General features: G+C 34.8%; 1 protein-coding gene across 1 annotated transcript; it reads right to left on the bottom strand.

Moving 5' to 3' along the window:
- Positions 1-6,960: 6,960 nt before the first annotated feature.
- On the bottom strand, positions 6,961-23,324 carry LOC109338723 (vam6/Vps39-like protein). The gene is made up of 12 exons (XM_019576014.1): positions 22,770-23,324; positions 17,635-17,846; positions 17,263-17,394; positions 17,017-17,160; positions 16,718-16,830; positions 10,435-10,870; positions 9,884-10,207; positions 9,053-9,274; positions 8,649-8,891; positions 8,051-8,494; positions 7,592-7,690; positions 6,961-7,340 (listed from the first exon to the last, which is right to left on the bottom strand). Exons 1-12 carry the CDS (start codon positions 23,185-23,187, stop codon positions 7,137-7,139), a joined length of 2,991 nt encoding a protein of 996 aa, XP_019431559.1. The 5' UTR covers positions 23,188-23,324; the 3' UTR covers positions 6,961-7,136.
- Between the last annotated feature and the right edge of the window lie 1,524 nt (positions 23,325-24,848).

Genomic DNA, 24,848 nt, shown 5'->3' with positions numbered 1-24,848 from the left:
CAGAGAGACAATGCCTTTGTATTGTTCATGAGTGAGTCATAAGAAAGCCCTTTCACTTGGTTCCTTTGATGATGAGTAAGCAGCCTTATTGGTAAATTGTTCATCCTCTACTAGATCCTGGGTCATGTAGTTGTTTATGTTGCCTGAATTAGAGAAGTAATTGGCAAGGGGGGGAGCCATGTTTTTTTGTAACACATATCTATTGTGTGACCTTGTTTATGACAGTATGTGCAAATTTGGTGCATATGCCCCCTCTAACACTGGTTTAGGATTTAAATTGGGTCTAGTGTCTCCCACCTATTTGACCTTGAAATCCTCTTCCTCTTCCTATCATTCTACTATCAAAATTGTCATTAGAAAGATTTGCAAGAAGCTTGCCATCATCTGGGAGGAGATTGTTCTGTCATTCTTGTTGAATTAGCAAAGAAATGACTCTATTGATGGTGGGCAGAGGGTCCATTAACATGATCTGAGTCTTGACTATGGAAAATTGCTTATTCAGCTCCATCAATTTAGAGATCCAAAAGACAACCCCTTGGTAGTATCTCTCCCTTAAATCATGCCAATTTTTCTTGGCCAGTTTCCATCCAAAGAATACTTTAGGTAATTGATGAATCAACAAATTGATTCAACCAAGAAACCACTAAATTGTTACATTTTTTCCAGTATGGATAGAAAGGGTCATTACCTGCTGGTTTAGGAAGGGGTCCATCTACAAACTCAATTTTATTCTTGGATGTGAGGGACATTTCCATTGCTCTTGCCCATGCATGATAATTGTCCCCATTCAATATCGCAGTCACTATCTTCGAACCTAGATTTTCATTCGGATGAATGAAGTAGGGGTTTCCAAGATCAACCACCGTGCCTTGAGTTACAATCTCATTCGCCATTTCTTGCCATTTTGAATAGAATGAGGTGAAGAAGAGGGATTGGAGATGTTTGTGATAGAGAAAGAAGCAAACGAGATGGAAGCATGGCAGAGACACCTTCAATGAAGGTGCTCTTATAACATGTGAAACATGGTGGATTCCATGATGAATGATGAAAGTGAACAAAGAAGAACAAAGAAGATAAGATATCTTGAATATGGATAGATGAATTTCGTATGTAAATTGATAGTTGAACCTTATGAATCTTGATTATACAAGATGATTTTCTATGACTCAAATAGCAAAGAATACATGATTATATAGATTGTTAAAAAAGGAAAACGAATAACAAATAAAATTGTTTTAACTAAATAAACTGTTTTTCCTGCCAATCTTCATTTCTTCATCTTTTTTGTTTCCTGGGTTTTGCTTCTTGCTTGGGCCAATAGATTTTGTATCCAACAAAATGTAAAGGTTCACAATTATCATCCTATTTTCCTACCCTTATAAGAGTTATATTCAATACAATTCAATTCTACACGACCTTAAAGATCTTAAAACCCATTTTGTATATATCATATTACATTCTTAAACTATTTTAGTCTTATGATGTCTAATATAAAAGTTCACAATTTTTTATAATATTTTCTTAGTTATTAGATTATGCTCTCAAACATTCTTCAGTCTTATGACATTAAATATACAAGTTCATTATTTTCATTCTATTTTCTAAAACCTATGTGAATCATTTTCAATACAATTCAATTCTTCAAGACCTTATATCACTTAAACCCCATTTCTCAGAGCTTAGATTACACTCTCAAATTTTTTTAAGCCTTATGATTCCAAATGTAAAGATTCACAATTGTATGCCATTTTCTTACACTTATGAGACTCATATTTAGTAAATTTCAATTCTAAAAGACTAGATATGACTTAAAATCTATTTCATAGATATTAAATTATACACTCAAATATTTTGGAGTCTTATGTGGTCAAATATAAATGTTCACAATTGTCATATTACTTTCGCACCCATATGTCAATCATTATCTATGCAACTCAATTCTACAAGACCTTATATAGCTTAAAATTCATTTCATAGATAATAGATTACATACTCTCAAACTTTTTCCAGTCTTTTAGTGTCAAACGTAAAGATTCACAATGGCCATATCATTTTTGTACACATATTTGAATCCTTTCTATATAATTAAATTGTACAATATCTTATATGGCTTAAAACCCTTTTCCTAGATATAATAATACACTCAAACATGTTTGAGTTTTATGATCTCAAATAAAAAGGCTCTCAATTGTCATATTACCTCCCTCTACAAAACCTTATATGACATTTAACCATTTTCCTACAATTCAATTCTACAATATCATATGACTTAAAACCCATTTATTAGATATTAGATTAGATTCTCAAATATTCCTAAGTCTTTCCATATCAAATACTAAGGTTCAGAATGGTCATACCATTATTTTATATATATTGAAATCTTATTCAGTATAATTCTTCTACAAGAACTTATATGACTTAAAACTCTTTTTCGTAGATATTAGATTAAACTCTCAAACATTTTTGAATTTTATGATATCAAATATAATGTTCATAATTATATAAAAGTTCATAATTGTCATATCATTTCCCTATAGCTACTACGCTCACATTCACTACAATCTCATTTTACAATATCTTATATGGCTTAGAACTTTTTTCATAGATATTATGTTACACTTTCAAACATTTTCTAGTCTTATAGTGTCAAATATAAAGGTTATCTTATGATGTCAAATATAAAGGTTTATACTTACCATCTTACTCACGACAATTCAATTCTACAATATCTTATATGGATAAAAACCATTTTTCCTAAATATTAGATTTCTGAAACATTCTTGAGTCTTATGATATCAAATATATTGTTCACAATTTTCATCCCATTTTCTTTCACATATGAGAATCCTATTATTAAGTACAATTCAAATCTAAAAAACTATATAAGGCTTTAAATCTTTTTCATAGATATTAAATTACATTTTCAATAATTTTATTCTTATGAGGTCAATTATAAAGACTGGCAATTGTGATAGTATATTCGTACTCCTTTGTGGATTTTGTTCGGTACAATTCATTTATACAAAGACCATTTATGGCTTAAGATCATTTTCCTAGATAGTAGATTAAATTTTCAAATATTTTATATTCTTATAATATCAAATGTAAAGGTTGAAAATGTAAGAATGCCTCTTGTGACATGAAAGTATATATTATTTTGTTTTGAATAAGTATAACTCTTTAATTGGAGAGTTGTGAATGAAATGGTAAGACTCTTGGAAAAGAGTCTATATATAGTGCTTGATGGAAGCATTATACTTATCAGAAAAGACTTTAAACATAGTCTCAATCTCTGCCCAGAAACGTTGCTCTATTAGTCATCAATAAGGAAGAGCGTATAAAGAAAGAGAAAGAGATAAAAGAGTTTCTCTATTGACAAAGAACAACACACAACATACAGAGGATTGTGTCGCCATGGATAGAGGTAATCTATAACTATTCTTATGATGTGAAAACTATGATTTCTTAAGATCCATTTACATATTGTTTCGATGATAATAATTTAGTACAATGAGAATAATATTTAGTACAATTCAATTCTACAAAACCTTATATCCCTTAAAACCATTTTGCTTTATTTTGGATTACATTCTCAAATATTTTTGGATTATATGATGACTAATATAAATGTTTACAATTTTCACATCATTTTTCTATATCTATGAGAATCATTTACAGTGTGATTCAATTATTCAAAACCTCATCCTTAAGCACAAATTTATATACAAAACAACAACCACAAAAAATGAAACACAAGGCTCGTTGTAATGTGATAGACAAAAATAATCAAGAGGCTGAGAGTCCAGAAATATTGTTATCATTAACTCAAAAAGCTGATAAGCAAAACCTACTACGAAAAATTTCTTGGACTTTATAAGCCACCACTGATAAAACCAAGCAATGCCGCATGAGACAAAACCATAAAAATAAAAAAATCAAAAGATTCTTAAAGACATATCGCCTTGATTACCAATTTAACCTGGGAATGTCAAAAAGCTTTAACAATCGATTGAACTAATAAATAGAGCAAACAAGAATCATAGAACATCCTTTTAATGCTTTCTCTAACTAAGTAACCAATTATCTAATAATTTATTGCATCTTTCATTGAGGACTGAATCACAAAACATAATATGAATTACATAGAGATAACCAAATTAAGTTTTGCTTCTACCAGCTAAGAATCTTACATATACACAACAAATACAAAAAAAAACATTAATCTCACTATGTCGAGTCGACTACATGGATTGAACATCGTCATAATGCTCTATCATAAATCAAGTCCATTGAGAGAGAATTGATATCTAAATCTCTCCCAATCGTTTGACCTATGATTTTTCCTGGACTCCCTCTTTATCTAGGAATTAGACTAACCTCTATTTGAGAGTTGATCTCTAAATCTTTTCTTACTAGAGCTTTTATTGGTGTGTTCCACACATGTCCAAACCACTTAAGGCACAATTATATTATCTTTTCTACAATAGGAGTTTCTACAACATTCCCTTTCATGCATTCATTTCTAATAGTTTGTTGTCTAGTATGTCCGCTCATCTAACAGAACATTCTCATCTCTGCTAAATAGAGTTTATTCTCTTGTTGACATTTTACCACCTATCATTTTGTCCCATATAGTATTGCATGTCCTATAATTGTGTGGTAAAACTTCCTTTTAAGCACTCCGCCATTTCATCCTATTTGCTTCAATTATATGGTTTATATCTCTATCAATTTCTCCATCATCTTGTATGATTGATTCAAGTTACCTAAATCTAGTGACTTATGGTATGGTATGTAATAATAAAAAAAATTACATTTACAGTAGGGTTTGTCTGCCCCTTTCTAAACCTACACTCTATATATTATGTCTTACTTCTACTTGTACGAAAGTCACATGCTCGATAAGCTAATATTATTTGCATAAAACACATGCAATGTGGTACTAGTTCTTGGATATGCTCAGTAAGCGTATCCAAAACCAATGTAAACAAGCAAATGCTCATTGTTAACCCTTAGTCTATCCTATGGCAATAGGGAATCTTCTAAGACCTCTTTTTGCTTCTCATGTGGTCTCAATCTCATCATACATATCCTTGATTACTCGAATTTATGGAATTTGAACATCTTTCTTCTCTAGAGCTTTCTTGAAAACCTCCTTAAGCATTTTAACATTCGTCTTCTCCAAATCAATGAAGACAATGTGCAAATCCTTTTGGTTTCTAGAGATTTGTTTAACCTATCATATGTTTTATCTTTAGCTCCGCTCACCACTTTTTATGTCTTTTACTTAGGTACCTCATATTTTTCAGATTTTTTTAGTATTTTTACACAATGAACAAGATTTATACCATTCCCATTTCACCTTAACTTTGCCTTAGAAACTTTTACCTCACCATCATGACTTTTTACCCTTTGATCAAAAGTTTTTAGGTTCACCTAGTATCACATTTATTATCTTCCTGATCCTTTGACTATCTCCACCCACATATCATTCGACTTCTTTGTGCCTCCGGAAATCATTCGTCCAAAACCCTTTGATTGAAGCTCACATGTTTATATCCCTTCGATTCAAACCATTTAGTTCTTATGAATCTATATTGTCCTTTTTAGACATTCTACTCTTAACCCTTATGTCCCTAACGAAAAGCTCTATGTTAGGTCATAAAGCTCTTTCTATATGACTTTACAGTATAAGCAAAAATTTCTATCTAATTTTATGAGAAAGAAATAGACTTGATAATGTGTAACTTCACTCTTATATGTAATAAGATACTCCTCCCGATTCTTAAAACATGTATTGACTATTATAAAATCAAAACTTCAGGAGAAACAGAATAGGCAAACCTTTAATATATGATTTCTCTATGTCATAACCCCCATGAAAACCTTCAAATCATCTAGTGCCAATTCCTAATGCTCGTTAAGATCTCCACGTAGGAAAATCTTTTCTCTTAAAGGTTTTGCCTTGACTACGCCTTTGAAATTCTCCCAAAATTTTATCTTGTAATATTCTTCTAGTCCTACCTGGGGTGCATAAGCACTAATCACTTTAAAAGTTTCTTCCTTTATTACAAACTTTGAGGCTATGGTCATCTCTTATTCTCTTTACATCAACCAAATCCTTCTTCCATTACTTATCTACAATTATACACATCTCATTTCTGGATCTTGTCTCACCTGTATCCCATAGCATAAAACCTGAAACATCTAATTCCATTACCTTCTCCCTAACCCACTTAGTATCTTGTAAGCACATAAAATTGATCTTTCTCACGATGATGATAATGATGTTAACTATTTTCATTGATTTCCTAGCAAGGGTGCCTATATTTGAATTTCTGATTCATATCCTAGAGTAATGAACTAGCTTCTTTATGGGCACCCATTCATGCAAATATCGGAACCCTTGCTTAATTTTCACTACATCTAGACGATAATGCAACAACCCTTTTACAAATGACACCGTACCCGAGCAATACATGTTTCTGGATAACGACCAGATATCAATATTATCACATCGTTGTTCCATATCTTAAAGATTCGACAATATTTTATATTGGCTATCGACTATTTAACATAATCTACATAATGCTTTCAATAACTTCAGATATCTAACTAGTGAGAAACATTGAGAAATTTCACAAAATCTAAGTATCTTTATTTCGCTCTCCTCAACTTGAGCCCTTGAGAGAGTGAAACTATCCTTTGATTAACATGTCATCAATGAGACTAGAACAATGGAAAAACTTATCTATTTAGAGATTGTTGAACCCAAATGCAACCAATCCAAGGGGAAAATACATTTATATAAAATTTCAAACCCTGGGGAAAAATCTCAAATTTGCCTCATCAGTACCTATAATGACTTACAGATTTGGGAAGCTTCCAATTCACACAAGGGAAAGCTAAAGAAGCTATTTTTGAATGATTCCAATTGTTTATATAGTGTCCTTACTTGTCAACAGTATGAGGGAAAAGGAGGGGGGAAATGGCTCCCTTTCAGCGCTCCAAATGAATAAGATTGTCCAAGTGAACAAACTGATATGGCAGACAAATATAACTGCTTTCAAGTACCAACCTTACTAAGTGTATGTAAAGCAATGCTCACAGAACCACCAATTGATATCACTTTTCAATCAAAATGGCTTCCTCAATGGAGACCCTTTGGCTACAGCTTTCATACTTTGAGAATCCCTGAAACAATTGAAGTGCACTAGAGTTTTCCCATTTGGGTAGACTGCAAAAACACTAGCCCCTATTTTCTTATTGCACAGAGAACACATGTTATCACCGGTTATCTTCACAACTGTTTTTCTTTTATTGTAGAGTTCATCTTTCACCTGTTGAATGATGATATATATTTAGGAAGGTAAAAAACCAGTAGTATCTGAATATGCAAGGGTGTGTGGCACTCTGCCTTTGCCAAGAAACTATTGCATGGTTTGGAACAATAGTCCCGGTCACATCCAAACCACCGATAATGTATGAGTTAAAATCATATCAATTTGGTCAAATTGATGGTTTAGATGTAGTTGGCTGCCAATTCCTTGATTGATATTAAATAAGATCTTGATTTCTGTGGTATGCTTACCTGAAGGTTCTCACTCTGTCTCAAGCTCTTGACCACTGAGCCATTACGATACATTTCACTAGATTTTCTCAGCAGGGGTCCAAGAAATGGAATCAGGTTCTGCAGATAGCATGCAATTTTTCAATTGAGAAACTTAATAATGGCTGATAATTATACAATAAAGTTCCTAACAGAACAATTTCCAATAAGAACAAAAGTGAACTAATAAGAACAAGTGCTTCACGTTCTCTAGCAATGGCACTGCAACATCAAGAATAGGCAGAAATAGAATGCTCAAAAAATGGAAATTTGTATAACCCCAAACAAGCTAAATCTACAAAAGTGATGCATTGAGGGATACCCTTTGTCATACTAAAAGAAAAAAAAATGAAATTCTACAACAATTTCCTCCCCTATTTTATTTAAAAAATGTAAAAAGAAATAAAAAGGGTTCTTTGAACTTGATGTCGGCAACTATACCTGCAGTTTAGTCTCTCGAGGTAAAAGTTTAAGTGCCTGGGCTCCATTGATTCTATCCCACCTACGGCTCAACAAATCTAGGACCTCATCATGCATGATAGAAGTACCTCCTTCCTCAATAAATTCCTCAGCGTCACTCTTGCCACTGTCAGTGCTGCTCAAACTAGCTTTTGTGTCCTCTGCAAACTCTATTGCAGCTATTTTCTTAGACCCTCGGCTTCTGGTTTTTAGTAGTTTTTTTGAACTGACAACCCTTGAAATCATTGATTTCTGGGGGGATAATAGATTTGTAATTCTCTTTTCAAGGCTCTTGGTTGTCCTTTGTGGATTCATATAGATTTGCAGAAGCAATAGGTATATGTTACTTGGAGTTTTTCCAGAAGGCTTGAGCATATACTCATACACCCGGTCACAATAAGATAATGCCAGCTCTGGAACATGAAGCTACATAGAAAAGGGCATTTATTTATTCCCACAATACTCACAAGTAAAGCCATGATTTTATAAAACATAATTGCGCATTAAGTATTCGAAATCAATGCCTAATGTACTTATGGTTATCAGAAAATGACTACAAGATGATATTTACTTGATATACCTTGTGAACATACAAAGATAATGCTAGTTCGTGTTGGTTCATTTTTCCCGACAATATTGCACGCTCTTCATATAAAGCATCTAGTGGAAGACGTTTCAGAAGAGCCTCTGGATTGTATCCTGGTATATTATCCAAGGCAGACAATAACTTTTTTCTCTTTGGGGAATAAGCTTTTTCGTCCCATTTCCCTTGAGCACTTAAATCCGCTTGCCAATCAAGTACTTCGGAAAGATAGATGTCTACCTACATTGCAAAGAACAGAAAGTAAATACAGTTTTCTCTTCTACAATTAATCGTATCAACAATGCTGACGATAAAGCAGCTAAATAATTTTTTTTAAAAATATTACAGCTTATTTTCATTAGGTTCTTAGAGCCATAGAAGCAGGTATTAGAGATCCTCACCATTTCACTTTGCAGATTTCCAGATATGGCATCCTCATTCATCGCAAGCATGAGCTCCAAGTATGTGGCTTGCATGTTTGGAGCATGTTGCTTTAAATATGAGTTCACCATATCTGCTGGAATATTTCCAGACAGAAAGAGGTCAATAGTTTGGGTTGGGCAGCATTCGAGAACAAGCATTGAGAACTCTAAAACAACTAAGGGGTCTGTTCCACACAGCGGCTGCATCAGTAACCCAACAAATCAGAAAGCTGAGTATCAACAATAATCCATGTACAGTGGAAATTTATAAAAAATAAGCAGATTATGGAGTCTTAGGAACTTCAATCCATGCATCATGGAAATTTAGTAATTTATGTTTTATGTAATCCCTGCGTGACTGCACAAGCAATATTTTCCAGTATAGCTAGATGTCAGGAGAGGAAAATGACTAAATTAGCCAATAAACTTAAGAAGACCCTCCAAAATAAATGTTATCTGTTGTCACCATATCACTGCTATCGAACAAAAAATGTTTATGGACAAAGTTCCAGCAGATCAGCACTACCAAATAAAGCAGAAGAAGCATCCTTCATCTGATCTTCATTAAGTCTAGAACGGTAGAACCTAATGGAATAATACGAGCCACAATAAGTACACCAACAATCTCTGTGCACTTAATATCTGATTGCAGGTTATATAATCTCATATATTCAGACCCTGCAGCTTCCTAAGAACTATGTTAAATCAGTTATTCCTTTAAGGAAACAAATATTTGCCCGTGACAGCCATTCAAAGTATTAGAAGCAAAAAAATTACAAATAAAAAGTATCAATCAAATAGAAAATTCACCTTGAGATAGTCAATGATGGCCTCAGGCTTGAACCTATGTGCAATCTCAGATTGGCCAGACTTTGACTCTTCCACCAATTTGTGAACAAGTTCAAGAGCTTCCCGGTGCATTGAGTTGCAACTGTAAAGTTCTAATAAAGCAACATAATAGCTGCCTTCCTGAAGTATTTCTTCACATACTTTCAGATCACAGTAGTTAAGACCTGTCAGTAATTCTTCAGTCGCAGAAGTTTGCCCAGTAAGCAGGAAGGCTTGGAGTAGAGCAGTATCCAATGTTGAGGCCATCTCCCGAGCTCTTGAACTAATAGGTACACTACCACCACCCTGAGACCAATATTTTACCAAATCATAACATCTATAACATCCATGATAAATAATTATTATAGTGCTTTAATACTTCATTAATCATAAAGGACTAAAAACATCATGTGAGTTGTAAATTTTAGAAAATCTACCCCAAAGGATTGTCATCATGCACATTGAAGATTAATGGGTGTATGTCACATTTTACGAAGGAATAAGGACCAACAAGAAAACTCAGATTATTGTACCTTGTTTATTTTCTTAAACCTACTACTATTATAGGATGAGATGTTATCCCCTACTGCATCTAAAACAACTTCCTCGGTTCCCTCTGCAGTGGCCTTCTCAATAACACTGTATCTCTTCTTCTGCAAAAACTTTATGAGAGCGATAAGCATATTATAGCTCATTTTTTTGGACTCAAGGGCTGCATTCTCATCAGGTTCTGACATATGAGATCCTGGAGAGGACTCCATATCATCTGACACACCCGAAGAACCTCTAGAGAGATATAAAGCATCCCCATAATTGTCCATCAACTTCTCTGGGTCATGAAGAATAGTTGTCTTTGGAAGGATAATTGATGGATACAGAGACAGCACATAAGTTATATCTACTTGAGATGCCAGAAAATGTTCCATTGCCTCTTCATAGCTGCCATTGTCAAAAAGATAGTGGGCATATCTGTAACATAATTAGGCACAAGCATTCAATAAGGCATAGAAAAAATGGAAAATTGGGAACAATAAAAATGTAATTTTTTTACTTCACAATATGTCCCAATATGAAGGCACATAATACAAAAAGATTATAATAAATATAGTTACTGACATCATTAATGTAGGGCATCATTATGTAACCCACAGTAATAGTTCATGAACAGTCTGCATGCCGGTATTCTGGGGTTATTTATACTTTAAATGTCTTATATTTCTGGATACATGAAATTAAATTCCCTTAATATATATTAGAATACACTTAGGTAGTTTTAAATTCTGTTTTAGTTATATTAAAGTGAGGTAAAGGTTGTGACAAGCTTCACTATGTTGAGCTGTCAAACCTTATATAAATACCTCCTTCCCTCCTTTTGTAACTAACTTTAGAATCAATAACAAATTCAGTTTTCATTCTTTCTCTCTGAATTCGGTTACTCTTATATGGTATCATTGCCGTCTTCGGTTCCTGGTGCCTCTCTCTCCTCTCCTCCATCTCCACCATCTTCGTCTCCGCTGCAAACGGTTGCATCGTCGTTGGTTCTCCCTGCTCCGAAGATGAAACTTACAGAGCAGAATTTTCTTGTGTGGCGGCATTTCATGATCGCCACTCTCACCTCCAATAGAGCTAATCGGTTTGTTCTTGGAACAGAAATACCTCATCGGTTTCTCACCGATGATGATCGACTTATCAACAAAGTGAACCCTGCTTACTTACGGTGGGAGGAACAAAATCAAGCGATCTTCTCCTGGATCTTGAATTCACTTTCGGAAGGTTTACAACCTCATGTTGTTGGTTGCCAACACTCATGGCAGCTTTGGGAGGAACTGCACAATTTCTGCAGTTCTCAAACGAAGGCTAGAAGTCGACAGCTTCATTCTCAGCTTCGTTCAATCGCTCAAGGTTCGTTGTCTATATCTGAATACTTTCGCAAAATCAAAAATCTTGTTGATGCACTAGTTTTCATTGGAGATCCGATTTCCACAACCGAACACATTGAATATGTATTGGATGGTTTGAATGAAGAATTCCATCCGGTCATCACCTCCATTGAGACGCAACTTGATCTTCCAACACTTCACCCATTGGAATCATTCCTTCTGACTTTTGAATCGCGAATGGAGAAGAACAAGTCAAAAGTTCTTTCTGATGTTCTATAGGCAAACATTGTCGCTGCTCCTTCTTCCTCAACATCACCGTGCCCTAATTCAGGTAGATCTATTCCATCTGTGTCGACTTTTTCAAATTTGCCTCAGTTTCAATCTCAATTTCAGTCTCTACGACCTGATTACGGTCTTGCTGCTCCGGTTGGTGGTTATCATGGATATCGTGGCCGTCGTGGTGGTCGTATGCGGGGAGGAAGAGGATCTCACTGTGGTTCATCGTTGTACTGTGATTTCTGTAACCGTTTTGGTCATGACGTGGCAATGTGCTATTATGCGCACCATGGTTATAGTTCTCTATGCTATGCCCCTCGAAATGTTGGAGCTTTTCTACGCTCATCATCCTTCTCACAAAATGGGCTGGTCCATCCCTCATCAATTAATTTCTCACATAGACCTCCTCAGGCCCACTTCCCTTCATACATTGATCAGTTCTACTCTCCTCCTTCACATTTTCCTCTAACTGCAACACATTATACATTTGGGCTTCACACCTCTCGATTTGGGTCTCTTACATCACAATCTCTTCTTGGACCTAGTCCTCACTCTTCTGTCCCTTATGGTGTTACTTCTTCTCGAGGACTTTCCTATCCTCCTTCCTCTTACACACCACATGCCATGACAGCAAATGTTGAAGCTCCCAAACCTTCTACCTAGTATCCAGATTTGGGAGCCACGAATCATCTCACCTCAGATGCAGGTTTTATTCACACTCCTAATGAACGGTTTGGCCCGGATCATATATTCATGGGTAATGGTCATGGTATACCTATTTACTCCACGGGAAATTCTCAGTTTACTTCTCCTACTTCAATTTCTTTTTCTTTACATAATCTCTTACATGTTCCTCAAATTACGAAAAATCTTCTTAGTGTTTCATAATTTGCCAAAGATAATCATTGTTACTTTGAGTTTCATGCTCACAAATGTTTTGTGAAATCTTAGGTTTCTAATGAGCTTCTTCTTCAAGGTTCGATGGCTTGTATGTGTTTCATGATCTTATACCCAGCTATGTCTCTCGTCCTAGTTGTTCTCTTGTTTTTGGTTTGAATAAATTTGTTGATACTGTGAATAATTCTGTTGATACTTATGATAGGACTTCTTCTATGTTTAGGTCTTTTCATTTGTGGCATTGTAGACTTGGTCATCCTCATGAGACCATTGTCTATAATGTCTTAAAACATTGTAATGTTCCATACTGCGATAAAAGCTTTACTAATTTTTGTAATGCATGTTGTATGGGGAAAGCTCACAGATTAAAAGCTCCTTTGTCTTCTAATGTTTGCCATAAACCTTTTGAACTTGTGTTTGTTGACTTATAGGGACCTGCACCTCAATTTTCATACTTTGGTTTTAGGTATTACTTCATTGTAGTTGATACTCACTCTAGATTCACTTGGATGTTCCTTATGAAACAAAAATATGATACATTGTCTCTGTTTCAAATGTTTATGCAATTAGTCAAAACTCAGTTTGGTACGACAATTAGGGCTGTCCAAAGTGACTATGGTGGTGAATTTAGACCTTTCACCACCTATCTTCAATCCTTAGGCATACAACACAGATTGTCTTGTCCTCACACTTACCATTAACAAAGTACTGTGGAAAGGAAGCATAGGCATATAGTTGAGACTTGAGACAGGATTAACAATCTTGTCTCATGCTAAGCTTCCTATGGACTATTGGGAGTTTGCCTTTACTGTTGTTGTCTATCTCATTAATAGGAATCCTACACCTACTTTGCAAAATCAGTCTCCTTACCAGAAACTGTTTGGCAGTGTCCCTAATTACAAGTTCCTCAAAGTCTTTGGGTGTTCTTGCTTTCCTCTTCTTAGACCCTACAACAAACACAAACTTGAACCTAAGAGTATTGAGTGGTTTTCTTGGGCTACTCTCCTAATCACAAGGGTTATAAATGTTTATCCCAAGATGGTAGACTTTATATTTCAAAGGATGTTATTTTTAATGAACATTCTTTTCCCTTCCATGGTAATGCTTTCTTTGTCCAAAATGATCTTCTTGTCTTGTCATCCTCTCTCAACTCCCCTGTTTCTTCTCCTCCTACCTCAATTTTCTTACCCCAACCCTTGTTTCACCTCCTGATATTCCTACAAATTCCACTTCTCCTGTGTCTACTTCATTGTCTTCTTCTCCTTCTCCTAATCTCATCACTTCTCTTGTAAATGTGTCTGATTCTAGGGATACATCCTCTTCTACTGGTCTTTTTCTTGATCACTTGGCTTCTTTTTCAACTCATCCAATGCAAACAAGGTCTAAGTCTGGGATTTTTAAAACCATTGTTCCCAGGGTTCTCCTCACTCAATGTGATCCTGTTAGTGTCAAATCTGCCCTTGTTGATCCTGTTTGGAAGTAGGCTACGCAAGAAGAGTATAATGCTCTTCTTGCTTTGGGAACATGGTCTATTGTCCCTTTACCTCATGGCAAACAAGTCATTGGCTGTAAATGGGTTTTTTGATTCAAAGAAAACATTGATGGGTCTATTCACAAGTATAAAGCAAGATTAGTTGCCAAGGGTTTTCATCAAAAAATTGGCATTGACTACACTAGTACTTTTTCGCTTGTAGTTAAACCCATTACTATTAGAATTCTCTTGACCCTTACTATTACTTATCAGTGGCATATTGAACAACTTGATATCAATAATGCCTTCTTAAATGGAGTTCTAAATGAAGAGGTTTACATCCAACAACCTTCTGGTTTTCAACATAGTGACAAATCCTTAGTGTGCAAACTTTACAAAGCCATTTATGGTCTCAAACAGGCTCCAAGACAATGGTTTGTAAAGCTTAAGTCTACTCTCCTCACTATGGGGTTTATGATAAGCAAATATGACAATTCTCTCTTCATACATACTTCAACTTCATTTCAGCTCTTTGTTCTAGTGTATGTAGATGATATTATTGTCACTGACTCTTCTTCTTCTCAAGTGCACAAGGTCATTCAAGATCTTAGTCCTTCATTTGCTCTCAAGCAACTTGGTAAACTAGATTACTTTCTAGGAATTGAGATCAAACATCTCACTGATGGATCTCTTCTCATGTCCTCCTTGATAGAGCAACAAATATGGGCACTGCTAAACTTGTGACAGCTCCTATGACAAGCAGCTACAGGCTCACTAAAGAAAGGGATGATTTCTATGTTGATCCCACCTTTTATAGGTCCATTGTTGGTGCCCTTCAATATGCAACAATCACTAGACCTGACATCACTTACAGTGTCAATAAAGTCTGTCAATTTCTTAGTCAACCTCTCAACTCTCATTGGGTTATTGTCAAAAGGATCCTTAGATACCTTCAAGGTACTGTTTCTTATGGTCTGTTTCTTCAGAAAGCTGCTATCTTTGCTTCTCTTTCTATCACAACCTTTTGTGATGCTGACTAGGCTTCTGATGTGGATGATAGAAAATCAGTTTCAGGGGCCTGCATTTTTCTTGGTCCTAACCTAATTACATGGTGGTTCAAAAAGCAGAACACAATCTCCAGGTCAAGCACAAAGGCTGAATATAAGAGTCTAGCCTTGGCTGCTTCAGAGCTAAGGTGGGTTGAGTCTCTTTTAGAAGAGATCAAGTTTTCATATTCAACTCCTACCATATTGTGTGACAATTTGAGTAATGTTGCCATGTCTCATAATCATGTTCATCATAGTAAAACCAAGCACATTGAGCTTGATTTATACTTTGTTCGTGATAAGATTCAAAACAAGACTTTGTGTGTTAGTCATGTGCCTTCTGATCTTCAAACTGTTGATGTCCTTACCAAGCCTCTTTCCACTGATAAATTCACTAACTTTAGGAAGCAGCTTCAAGTTAGAGATTACTTTAGTGTAGTCAAGCATCCTCAACAACCTCCAATTCAAGGGGGTATATTAGAATATACTTAGATAGTTTTAAATTATGTTTTAGTTATATTAAAGTGAGATAAAGGTTGTGACAAGCTTCACTATGTTGAGCTGTAAAACTTTATATAAATACCTTCTTCCCTCCTTTTGTAACTATCTTTAGAATCAATAACAAATTTAGTTTTCATTCTCTCTCTCTTTCTCTCTGAATTCGGTTACTCTTACAATATATATTTTATCTTAATTTTTGCTTTCTATTTAAATGAAAATGGTCATATCTACTTCTGTTGAAATAAGGGAATCTACCATGCATTGCATATGAAATATTATCTACATCCTAGCTATATGATACATTAACTAAGATTTTGTTATCATTTCAAATCCTTTATCGATCATTAAAAATTTATCAGGATAAGTTATCAATAAAGAAGACGCTAATTGCACTAAAATTTGAAAGCAAGCAAAAAGAAAGTAACTTCTACAAGGAAAACTTAGTGATGAACATAACAAGTCTTACAATTTTTATCCATTACATGAGGCACCATGGTCATACAGATCCGAGGCCTCATATCCAATATTACATATGCAGTATACTGATTCTTTTCAAGCATAACTATCATCAATCCTACCACTTGAAGAGCAAAACTCAGCATTTAGTACTTTAGAATAAACACGAACTAGGACCAGCTGGCTAATCGGTTCTGAGAAATTAGATGAACTTAAAAAAAACAAATAAGGAGAAAGTTGTCTAGTCTGTTTATTTAACAGAAATAATAATCCTATAATGGAAGAGAACCTTATGTGAATTGAACTCTCCTTTGCAGCGCGAAGACTTGAATCTTCAGGTGGAAGGAGCTTGCACAATGACAAGGCTTCTTCAAAGTTGCCAGAGGCTGTTAATTGGACAATCTGAAATGCAATAGCAAAATACTTAACTTATCATCTAACAATCAAACACAACAGAATAAGTACAAGATTAGATAGCTAAGTATTGCAAAAAGAGGAAGGAAAATGTTTCACTATTTTCCAATATGCACTAAATCCCAAATTTGGTACCACGTTATGGAGATCTATATATAGCAAGATTTGCAATACCTGGGCCCCAAGAGGAACAGGGAAGAGGCCGTGAATAGAATTATCTAAAGCAAGAATCACAGAATTATTGCTTTGGCGAAGATGGCGTACATTCCGAAGAACTACTGTTTGTATCAGTGAATATGGATCTCGGAGAGATCGAATCTGAAAAATGCAAGCAATATAAATTGTAAGTCCTTCCATAATATAAAAAAGCCAGAAATTTATCCTTCCTGAGCAAACAACAGACAGCAAATGTTTAGCTACCTCCACAAATCTAGGAAGCAGTGCTATAGCATATGGCTTTTGCATTACAACTTCTACTGGGGCCTCTGACCAGCAAATCCTACCATCTGGACGAAGTTTTCCATTTTGAGCCACAAATACACCAATGTTCTCCTAAAAAGCATCAGAAGAATATTAATTCATCTGACTGAAGAAAAGGAACAATATGAAGTCAGCGATTTGAAAAGTTCATTTCAGCAACATCTGGTTTCTGAATAACAGTCTGCAAGAACAACAGACCACATAACCCTTCATTCCAGTTAGATTTCAAATTTGGTCACGGAAATTCTGTCTAATGTTACTAAAGAAGAAAAGCCATAAAGTTTGAAAAGATCAAGACGACTAAGTAAATACCTTCCCAAGTAGAAGTTCTCCAGAAGGAACAGGGACAACTAAGGGTGGTGCTAGTCTCCCAGAAGTAAAAACCTCAGATAATGTGCCATTTGCAGCATTTAAAATCAAATATTCCTTTCTAATCCCGAAGCATATATTATCACCACACCAACACATCGACTTCACCACATCAGGAACACCAAAGTCTTTCACCTCCACAAATCCTCTACCACCTTCACAGAATAACACCATCAACAAATAAAATAACACAATCAAGAAATAAAATATCACCATCAAGAAATAAAATATCACCCAGTTCTCTATAATGCTCATTAAAATGCATTGCAAATGTTAGCAAAAGTTTCAATTAGTTTCAAATCATGTTTCAACTACCCGAACCATCATGATTATGATATAACTTTAAAGCAGGGGGGACGAGAGAGTATATCTTAGTTTTTTTGTACTCCAAAAATGCAATCAATTGACACTCAAAATAATTTCAATGCCTATTTCACAAATGATCTAAAGTATCATTAGTCCAGTTCTTTGTGGATGTTTTACATCAATTAGTAGTTAACAAAGAAGATTTCATGAATTTGGTGCATTAATGTTAGATAACACAGATTTTGAAAGAAAAAAAATCTTTTGATAAAACTCTCTATGAGAACATTCGATTGTACAGTGATTTGAACATTAATTATGCAAAGTGTCATCATATCAATGCTTTGGTTATGGTATGAAATTTGGAATAGCTCCTTTTGTAGAAAATATGGTAGAATCACGCCTTAGATGGTTTGGGGATGTGTGGACTGTGGAGGACCAGCAGAACTCGCGTAATGAGAGTAGATCAAATGGAGGTTCGTCCAATTCCTATAGGAAGAGGGAGACCAAGAAAAACCATATGTAAATGATTAAGAAAGACTTAGAGATCAACGTTTTGTCAATAAACACAGTTTATGATAGAGCATTATGGTTTCGTTCAATCCATGTAGCCGACTCCACCTTCTTGGATAAAGGTTTGATTGTTGTTGTATGGTATGAAAGATAACATATGTACTCTATTTATTTTTAGTGCATTTTATAAATAAAACAAGAATAAGTTTGAAAAGTGTGATATGTTGGTTCCACTAACTAAAAGCAAATCAAAGAGAATAAACAACTTTAATAATATCTAGTTATTGTCTAATTCTTCATTTTCTTCCACTTGGTTATGTTCGCGTCTCAACACCTAAAACTACTTGAAAGAAATGGTTCTGGAAATTGAAAAGATGAATGAGCTTACGAGCTCAAATTGAAAAAGGAACAAGAATTGAGAGAGTTGAGGGTTGAAGAGAAACTGTATTCTCATTGAATTTAATCTACATTCTACAACAAAGTTTCTTCATATACAAGTTAACTAACTAACCATGTGACTGTTTCTATCATCATACACGAGTCCAATTACTAACAAACAAATACACACTGTATACTTCTACTATGACTTAGTTGCCTTCTTATGCAAGTTAAGCTTGTTCTGTTCTGCCTTTGATGCATCAAACTCACTTTGTTGTTGCTTCTGCTGCGTTTTGAACTACGGCACACTGATAGTCATGTGAGTAGGTGGGTGATCTAGACACTCTATCACTTCGTCTAGGATAAACAGGACTGGGATCAGGGGAAGATAATGCAGGGCTAGGGTTAGATGACAGTGTTTCAATCGATTGAGGAGGAGTTGAGACAAGATTATCTTAAATACTTGTGGAAATTTGAAATTTGATGAAGAAGTTGGGATAATTTGGTTGACAGGAAGATATCATCATATAGGGTAGAACCAGGTCCAGAAGAGGTGGATATTCGAATGACAGATTGACCAGCAGATGATGTTGACTTATAAGGGAAGATGGATTGTAAAGCATTACATTTCTATTAATTTCCAATACTCTAGTAAACAAATTTAGAACTACACAACCTTTGTTCCATCCTTGTATCTTAGAAACAAGCACTTATCTGCCCTTGAATCAAATTCTGTTCTAACCACAACCAGTTTACTAGTGTAACATAAGGATCCAAATACTCTGAGATGTTGTAGGTCAAGCTTATGATTATACAAGACCTCATAAGGAGATTTCTTGCCAAAAACAAGTGATGACAATAGATTGATAATGTGCAAAGCATGCTTAATAGCATAAGACCAATACTAAGGTAATTGACTCGAAATGAGTAAAGCTCTTGCTACATTTAACAAATATTGATGCTCCCTTTTCACTATTTCATTTTGTTGAGGGGTATAGATATAGGATGTTTATTGCACAATACCTCTATTAGAATAGAATGAATTTATGGCAAACACTAATCCATTATCACTTTTCACCACTTTGATCTTAATAGAAAATTGAATTTCAATCATAGTAATGAAATCTTGCAACACCTTAGATGTCTCAGCCATACTTTTAATGGGGGAAATTCATGTGCATCTAGGATGCTCATCTACAATTGTAAAGAAATACTTGTGTCCATGGACAAAAGCTATAGAGAATGGACCTCAAATGTCTACATGTATCATGTAGGAGCATTTAACTGAATGTGATTGACTCAAAGGAGAACTCAAAATTTCTTTTGCTTTGCTAAACGACATATATCACATACATGATCTTTATTGTAAAGACAGAAATGGAAAATTTGCTTTAATAGCATCCAACAAGCATGAGATGCATGAGCTAATCCATAATGTCATAGACTATAAGCAGAAACATTTACAGAATGGACAATAGAGAATTGTACTCCATGGTGATATTTGGTTGTCTTCAACACTAGAGGCCATTTGAGATCTTAGTTGTACCAATCATCCTTGAAGAATCCGTCTCCTATATTTTACAGCAAGATGCATTAAAAGACAGAATACAAGAAGAAATTGAGGTCAGTTTGGATATAGAAAGCAGATTGTAAGAGAAAGTAGGTAGATACAAGACATTGTGTATGGTTAATGTTTGGGAAAGGGAAATTGTGCCTGAAATTTATGTAATCACTTCAGTACCATTTGGCAACTTCACTCTAACAGGCTTGATTTGATAATAAGAAGAAAAGATTGACATTTGGGATTAAGATTACCTTCATACTGCTAGTCATGTGAGACAGAAGTGGCAAACAAAATGTTACTAACTTCACCAGTGTCATGGGGATTGATCAGATTTGTTGAGTGTATGCCGCATCGTTGCAGCATGCTAACAAGACCTTGGTATTTCTCCTGACTCAAACAAAAAACAGTGTCATCTTGAACCTTCTCATCATGCACAATAGCAGGCATGACATAATTGACTTGCTCTTTTCTATTGAATTGGAAATTAGCAAGAAATTCATGAAGTCTATAGCATATTCCTATAGTATGACCATTCTTTTCACTATGAGTGCAAAATTATCTAGAATTTATACTTCTACTCCAAGGTCCTTTCTTGTTTGTAGCAGGCATCCCTCTGGCAAATATCCTTGTACCCCCTTTATTCATATTCATATTCATATTCTTGTTAGATAAACATCCTCTTTTCTCCAATTACCACTCAATGCCATTGCGTTCACCTCTGATTCATTACCATATAACTACCTTTCTTGCTCAACAACTAGGGAGAAGACTCTACTCATGTTAGGTAAAGGTTCAATCAATACAATTTGGGATCCCACAATAGCATAGGCACCATTCAATCCTTTTAGAAATCTAATGACCTTATCTACTTCTTCACATCAAGTAATGCATTACATGAACACTGAATCTCAACACTTAGAAAGAGGACTAAAATTGTTAAATTCAACCCACGACATCTTCAATTCAGTGATTTAATTGGTTATACTCAACTCCTCTTGTTTGAAATTAGCTATTGATACTTGCAATACGAAAAAGTTCCCTTGAGAAAATCTCTCCCTAAGTTCTTCCCAAGTATCATATGGTTTGTAAATCCAAAGAATACTTTGACCAATTTAAGGAGATATTGACCTAGTTACCTAAGAAATCGCGATATTGTTGGCTCTTTCCCAAGCTACAAACATGGGATCTTGCTTAGAAGGCATATGAATGGAACCACTGACAAAGCCTAGCTTTTGCTTTGAGATTAAACTCATTTTCATCGATCTTGTCCATTGATGGTAGTTTTCTCCATTAAGCAGAGATGTGAATCCGATGCAATTGCAGGGTTATCAGGTTATCAGAGGAATGCACATAGAATTGTGAGGTTGGATCCGGAGATGGATCCATTTAGAAGTTGAGAAATTTGTGGAAGGGAATTGATTGCCATTGAATGTAATAGATCTCTGATACCATCAAAGAATGGTTCTGGAAATTGAAAAGATGAATGAGCTGCTCAAGTTGAAAAAGGAATAACAATTGAGAGAAAGGTTGAAGAGAAAGTATACTCTCATTAAACTGAATTCAATCTACAACAAAGTTTCTTCATATACAAGTTAACAAACTAACTATGTGACTAATTCTATCATTATATATGTGTCTGATTACCAACAAATATGCACTCTATACTTCTACTATAACTTAGTTGCCTTCTGGTGCAAGTTAAGCTTGTTATGCTTCTAATCTCACTCTACTGCTACTTCTACTATGTTGAGCTTGGACCTTCATCCTTTCTGGCTAATACGACTATTCATATTTCTCTCGGTCAGAAGATGAATCACCAGTTTGACAACATTATGCAAACTTGTGAATTAAAGCAATAACGCTTTATATTTCATAGAACTAAAACTAACGATTTACTATGAGGATAAAAAGAAGGCATAAATATGATTTTCTTTCGTACATTAAGGGTCATTTTGATAAAAAAAAACGTGTGTTTTTTTTCAAGTATTTAGTAACCCAATATGAAATTTGAATCGGTGCTATTTCCATCCGCATACTAAGTTGAAGAGACTAAAATCAATATTTGTAGTGGGATGAAAATCATAATTAAGGATGTTTGGTTTATTCAAGTGTGAAATCTCACATTTGATATGATAGAAATAGTCAAACAGTATACAAGTGGAAAATGGCTATAGAACCATTCCCTTAAGGTTTTGGTTCAAAAAGTGGTGTCTCGCTCATGAGACTCCGCTCTTCCCACATTCCGGTTTTAATGTAACTCTCCGCTGTTCCCACTCCAACAAAGCCAAAAAAAATAACAATGTTTAAAGGAAGGAATTACCCTCATGTCTGAAAATACAAACCCGCTTTTGCCTAGCGAAGCACAAGAACCCTCTTTCCTCGTCCCAGCAGAACACATGGGCGCCTTTGGCCTTAGTGATAACCGCTACAGCTTCGAAATTGGGTAGCCTATGAAGCGCGATGGATTCAGATAACGACAGCAACAGCTCCCTCGATTCCACAACCTGCATTGAAATTAGAGGTTTCTTCGCGAAGCCGCTCACGCATCTCTCGAGCGCGTATGGCTCCTTTCTCAGCTCATCCGGTTGCGATAACGGCGGAGGCTGTGACGGCGCGTAGATACGGAGAGATCCGTCGGAGCAGCCGAGGAGGATTTTGGAACCGTAGGATTCGATGGATTCGATCTTGGAAGGGGAATCAGTCAGAAGCTCGAAGGAATCGTAGGCGCTGTGCACCATTTTGGTTTGTGTTCGTTTTTTCTAATGCGTTATTCTTTAACTATCGTTGCAGTTGAATGATTCAATATAGAGATTGAAGGAGATGGAAATGAAAATAAAGGAGGCCATTTTTAGCATGGCTGGTGAAGGCTTGTTTATATTAACAGTCACTATATTTTTATAGGCTATTTTTTGAACCTCTATTGGTCCCATAAAATCCCCACCAAGATGCAAAATATATTAGTGATACCAAAGAGATGTTGCTCTAAGTGTGTTCAGTTCAACAATCAGATTCTCATGTGGTAAAAATGTTAATGGTTCGATATATGAGACTACTAATTATTGGGAGGGGTAGCCACGTATTTTAGAAGAGACTAATTTCTTACCTAAAAGTTAAAATCATACCCTTAATAGCAGTGTTGTCAGAGTACCGATATAGTGGTACAGTGGTTCAGTAATTAAACCGCATGCCGGTTAAACCGGACATACCTACTTATATTTATATATATATAAACCTATAACAAAAAAATTCCAAATAGGTAGATACTCAAATTTATAATTCATATTTATAATCTACTCAAAATTCACATAAATAAACAACTTTAAGTCTTTAACAAATTCAAAGTCTAAATTAAAAAAGATATATCAATCCAAAAGTATCACTTATAACAACCACAAAATACAAATAAATGACATAACTTCACAACTCACTTTATAGAACAAATAAATTTAGAGTTTTAACATTTAACATCAAGGAGTCAAAGTTATCTTATATGAATATTATATTTTTCTACCAAATCCTATCTTCAGACAATACTCCAAGATTACACAAATGTTGAGATTACACACACGAATGTTAGGAACCAAAATGTGTAATCTAAGTATGCTTTGGAAGCATGTGCCTTGAAGTGTTGAAGAAGAGTTGGAAAGATGAGTCACCATGTAATGGGTTTTTAAGTTTTTAAAAAAAAATATATATGTGTATAAACCAACCGGTTTAGTAAAATATCGGTCGGTTCACCGGTTTTGACCGGTTTTGATACTTGGTCAGTTCAACATCTGTACCGTACCGGTTAGGGGTCCGATTCACCGGTTTTCCAGTTGAACCGGCAGGTACGGTACAGTTTTTATAACTATGCTTAATAGTACCAAACAAATTAGTGATAATTTTTTTCCTACCAAGTATTAATTTGAAATTAAAAATTAGAAAGAATTTACCTTTACAAATCTTCTAAAATATTAATACATCTATTTATTTACCTATATAAAAAAATTTATTATGACATTTGTCAATCTCTAAACCTTCCAAAACATGTTTATGCTAATTATATTTACATTCTAACATTGTATCTTTCTTTTATATATAGAATGTAATATTTATGCACCGACAATATAAAGATATATACACAATCAGTGCATTATTTACTTTTCATTTTGATTACTTTTTTATAAAGAGTCAATGGTGATGGATGATGTAATGACAATATAAAAACTCTTATACTGTCAATGTATACATATTTTTCTCTTTTAAATATTGTATATTTTAATACTAATAATTAACAGGTGTATTTGTTTTTTATTCAATGAAGAAATTACACATCACATTAAAGAAAATTGAATCCCTTTTCACATATGAAATATTTCTCTCACCATTATTGTTTCATATCTACATCTTCTTTATT

Source organism: Lupinus angustifolius, unplaced genomic scaffold, assembly GCF_001865875.1.
Source record: "Lupinus angustifolius cultivar Tanjil unplaced genomic scaffold, LupAngTanjil_v1.0 Scaffold_39_94, whole genome shotgun sequence".
In the NCBI taxonomy this organism is placed as follows: domain Eukaryota; kingdom Viridiplantae; phylum Streptophyta; class Magnoliopsida; order Fabales; family Fabaceae; genus Lupinus; species Lupinus angustifolius.
The sequence above is the reverse complement of the archived record's forward strand: the minus strand, read 5'-3'. Positions and strand labels throughout refer to the sequence as shown.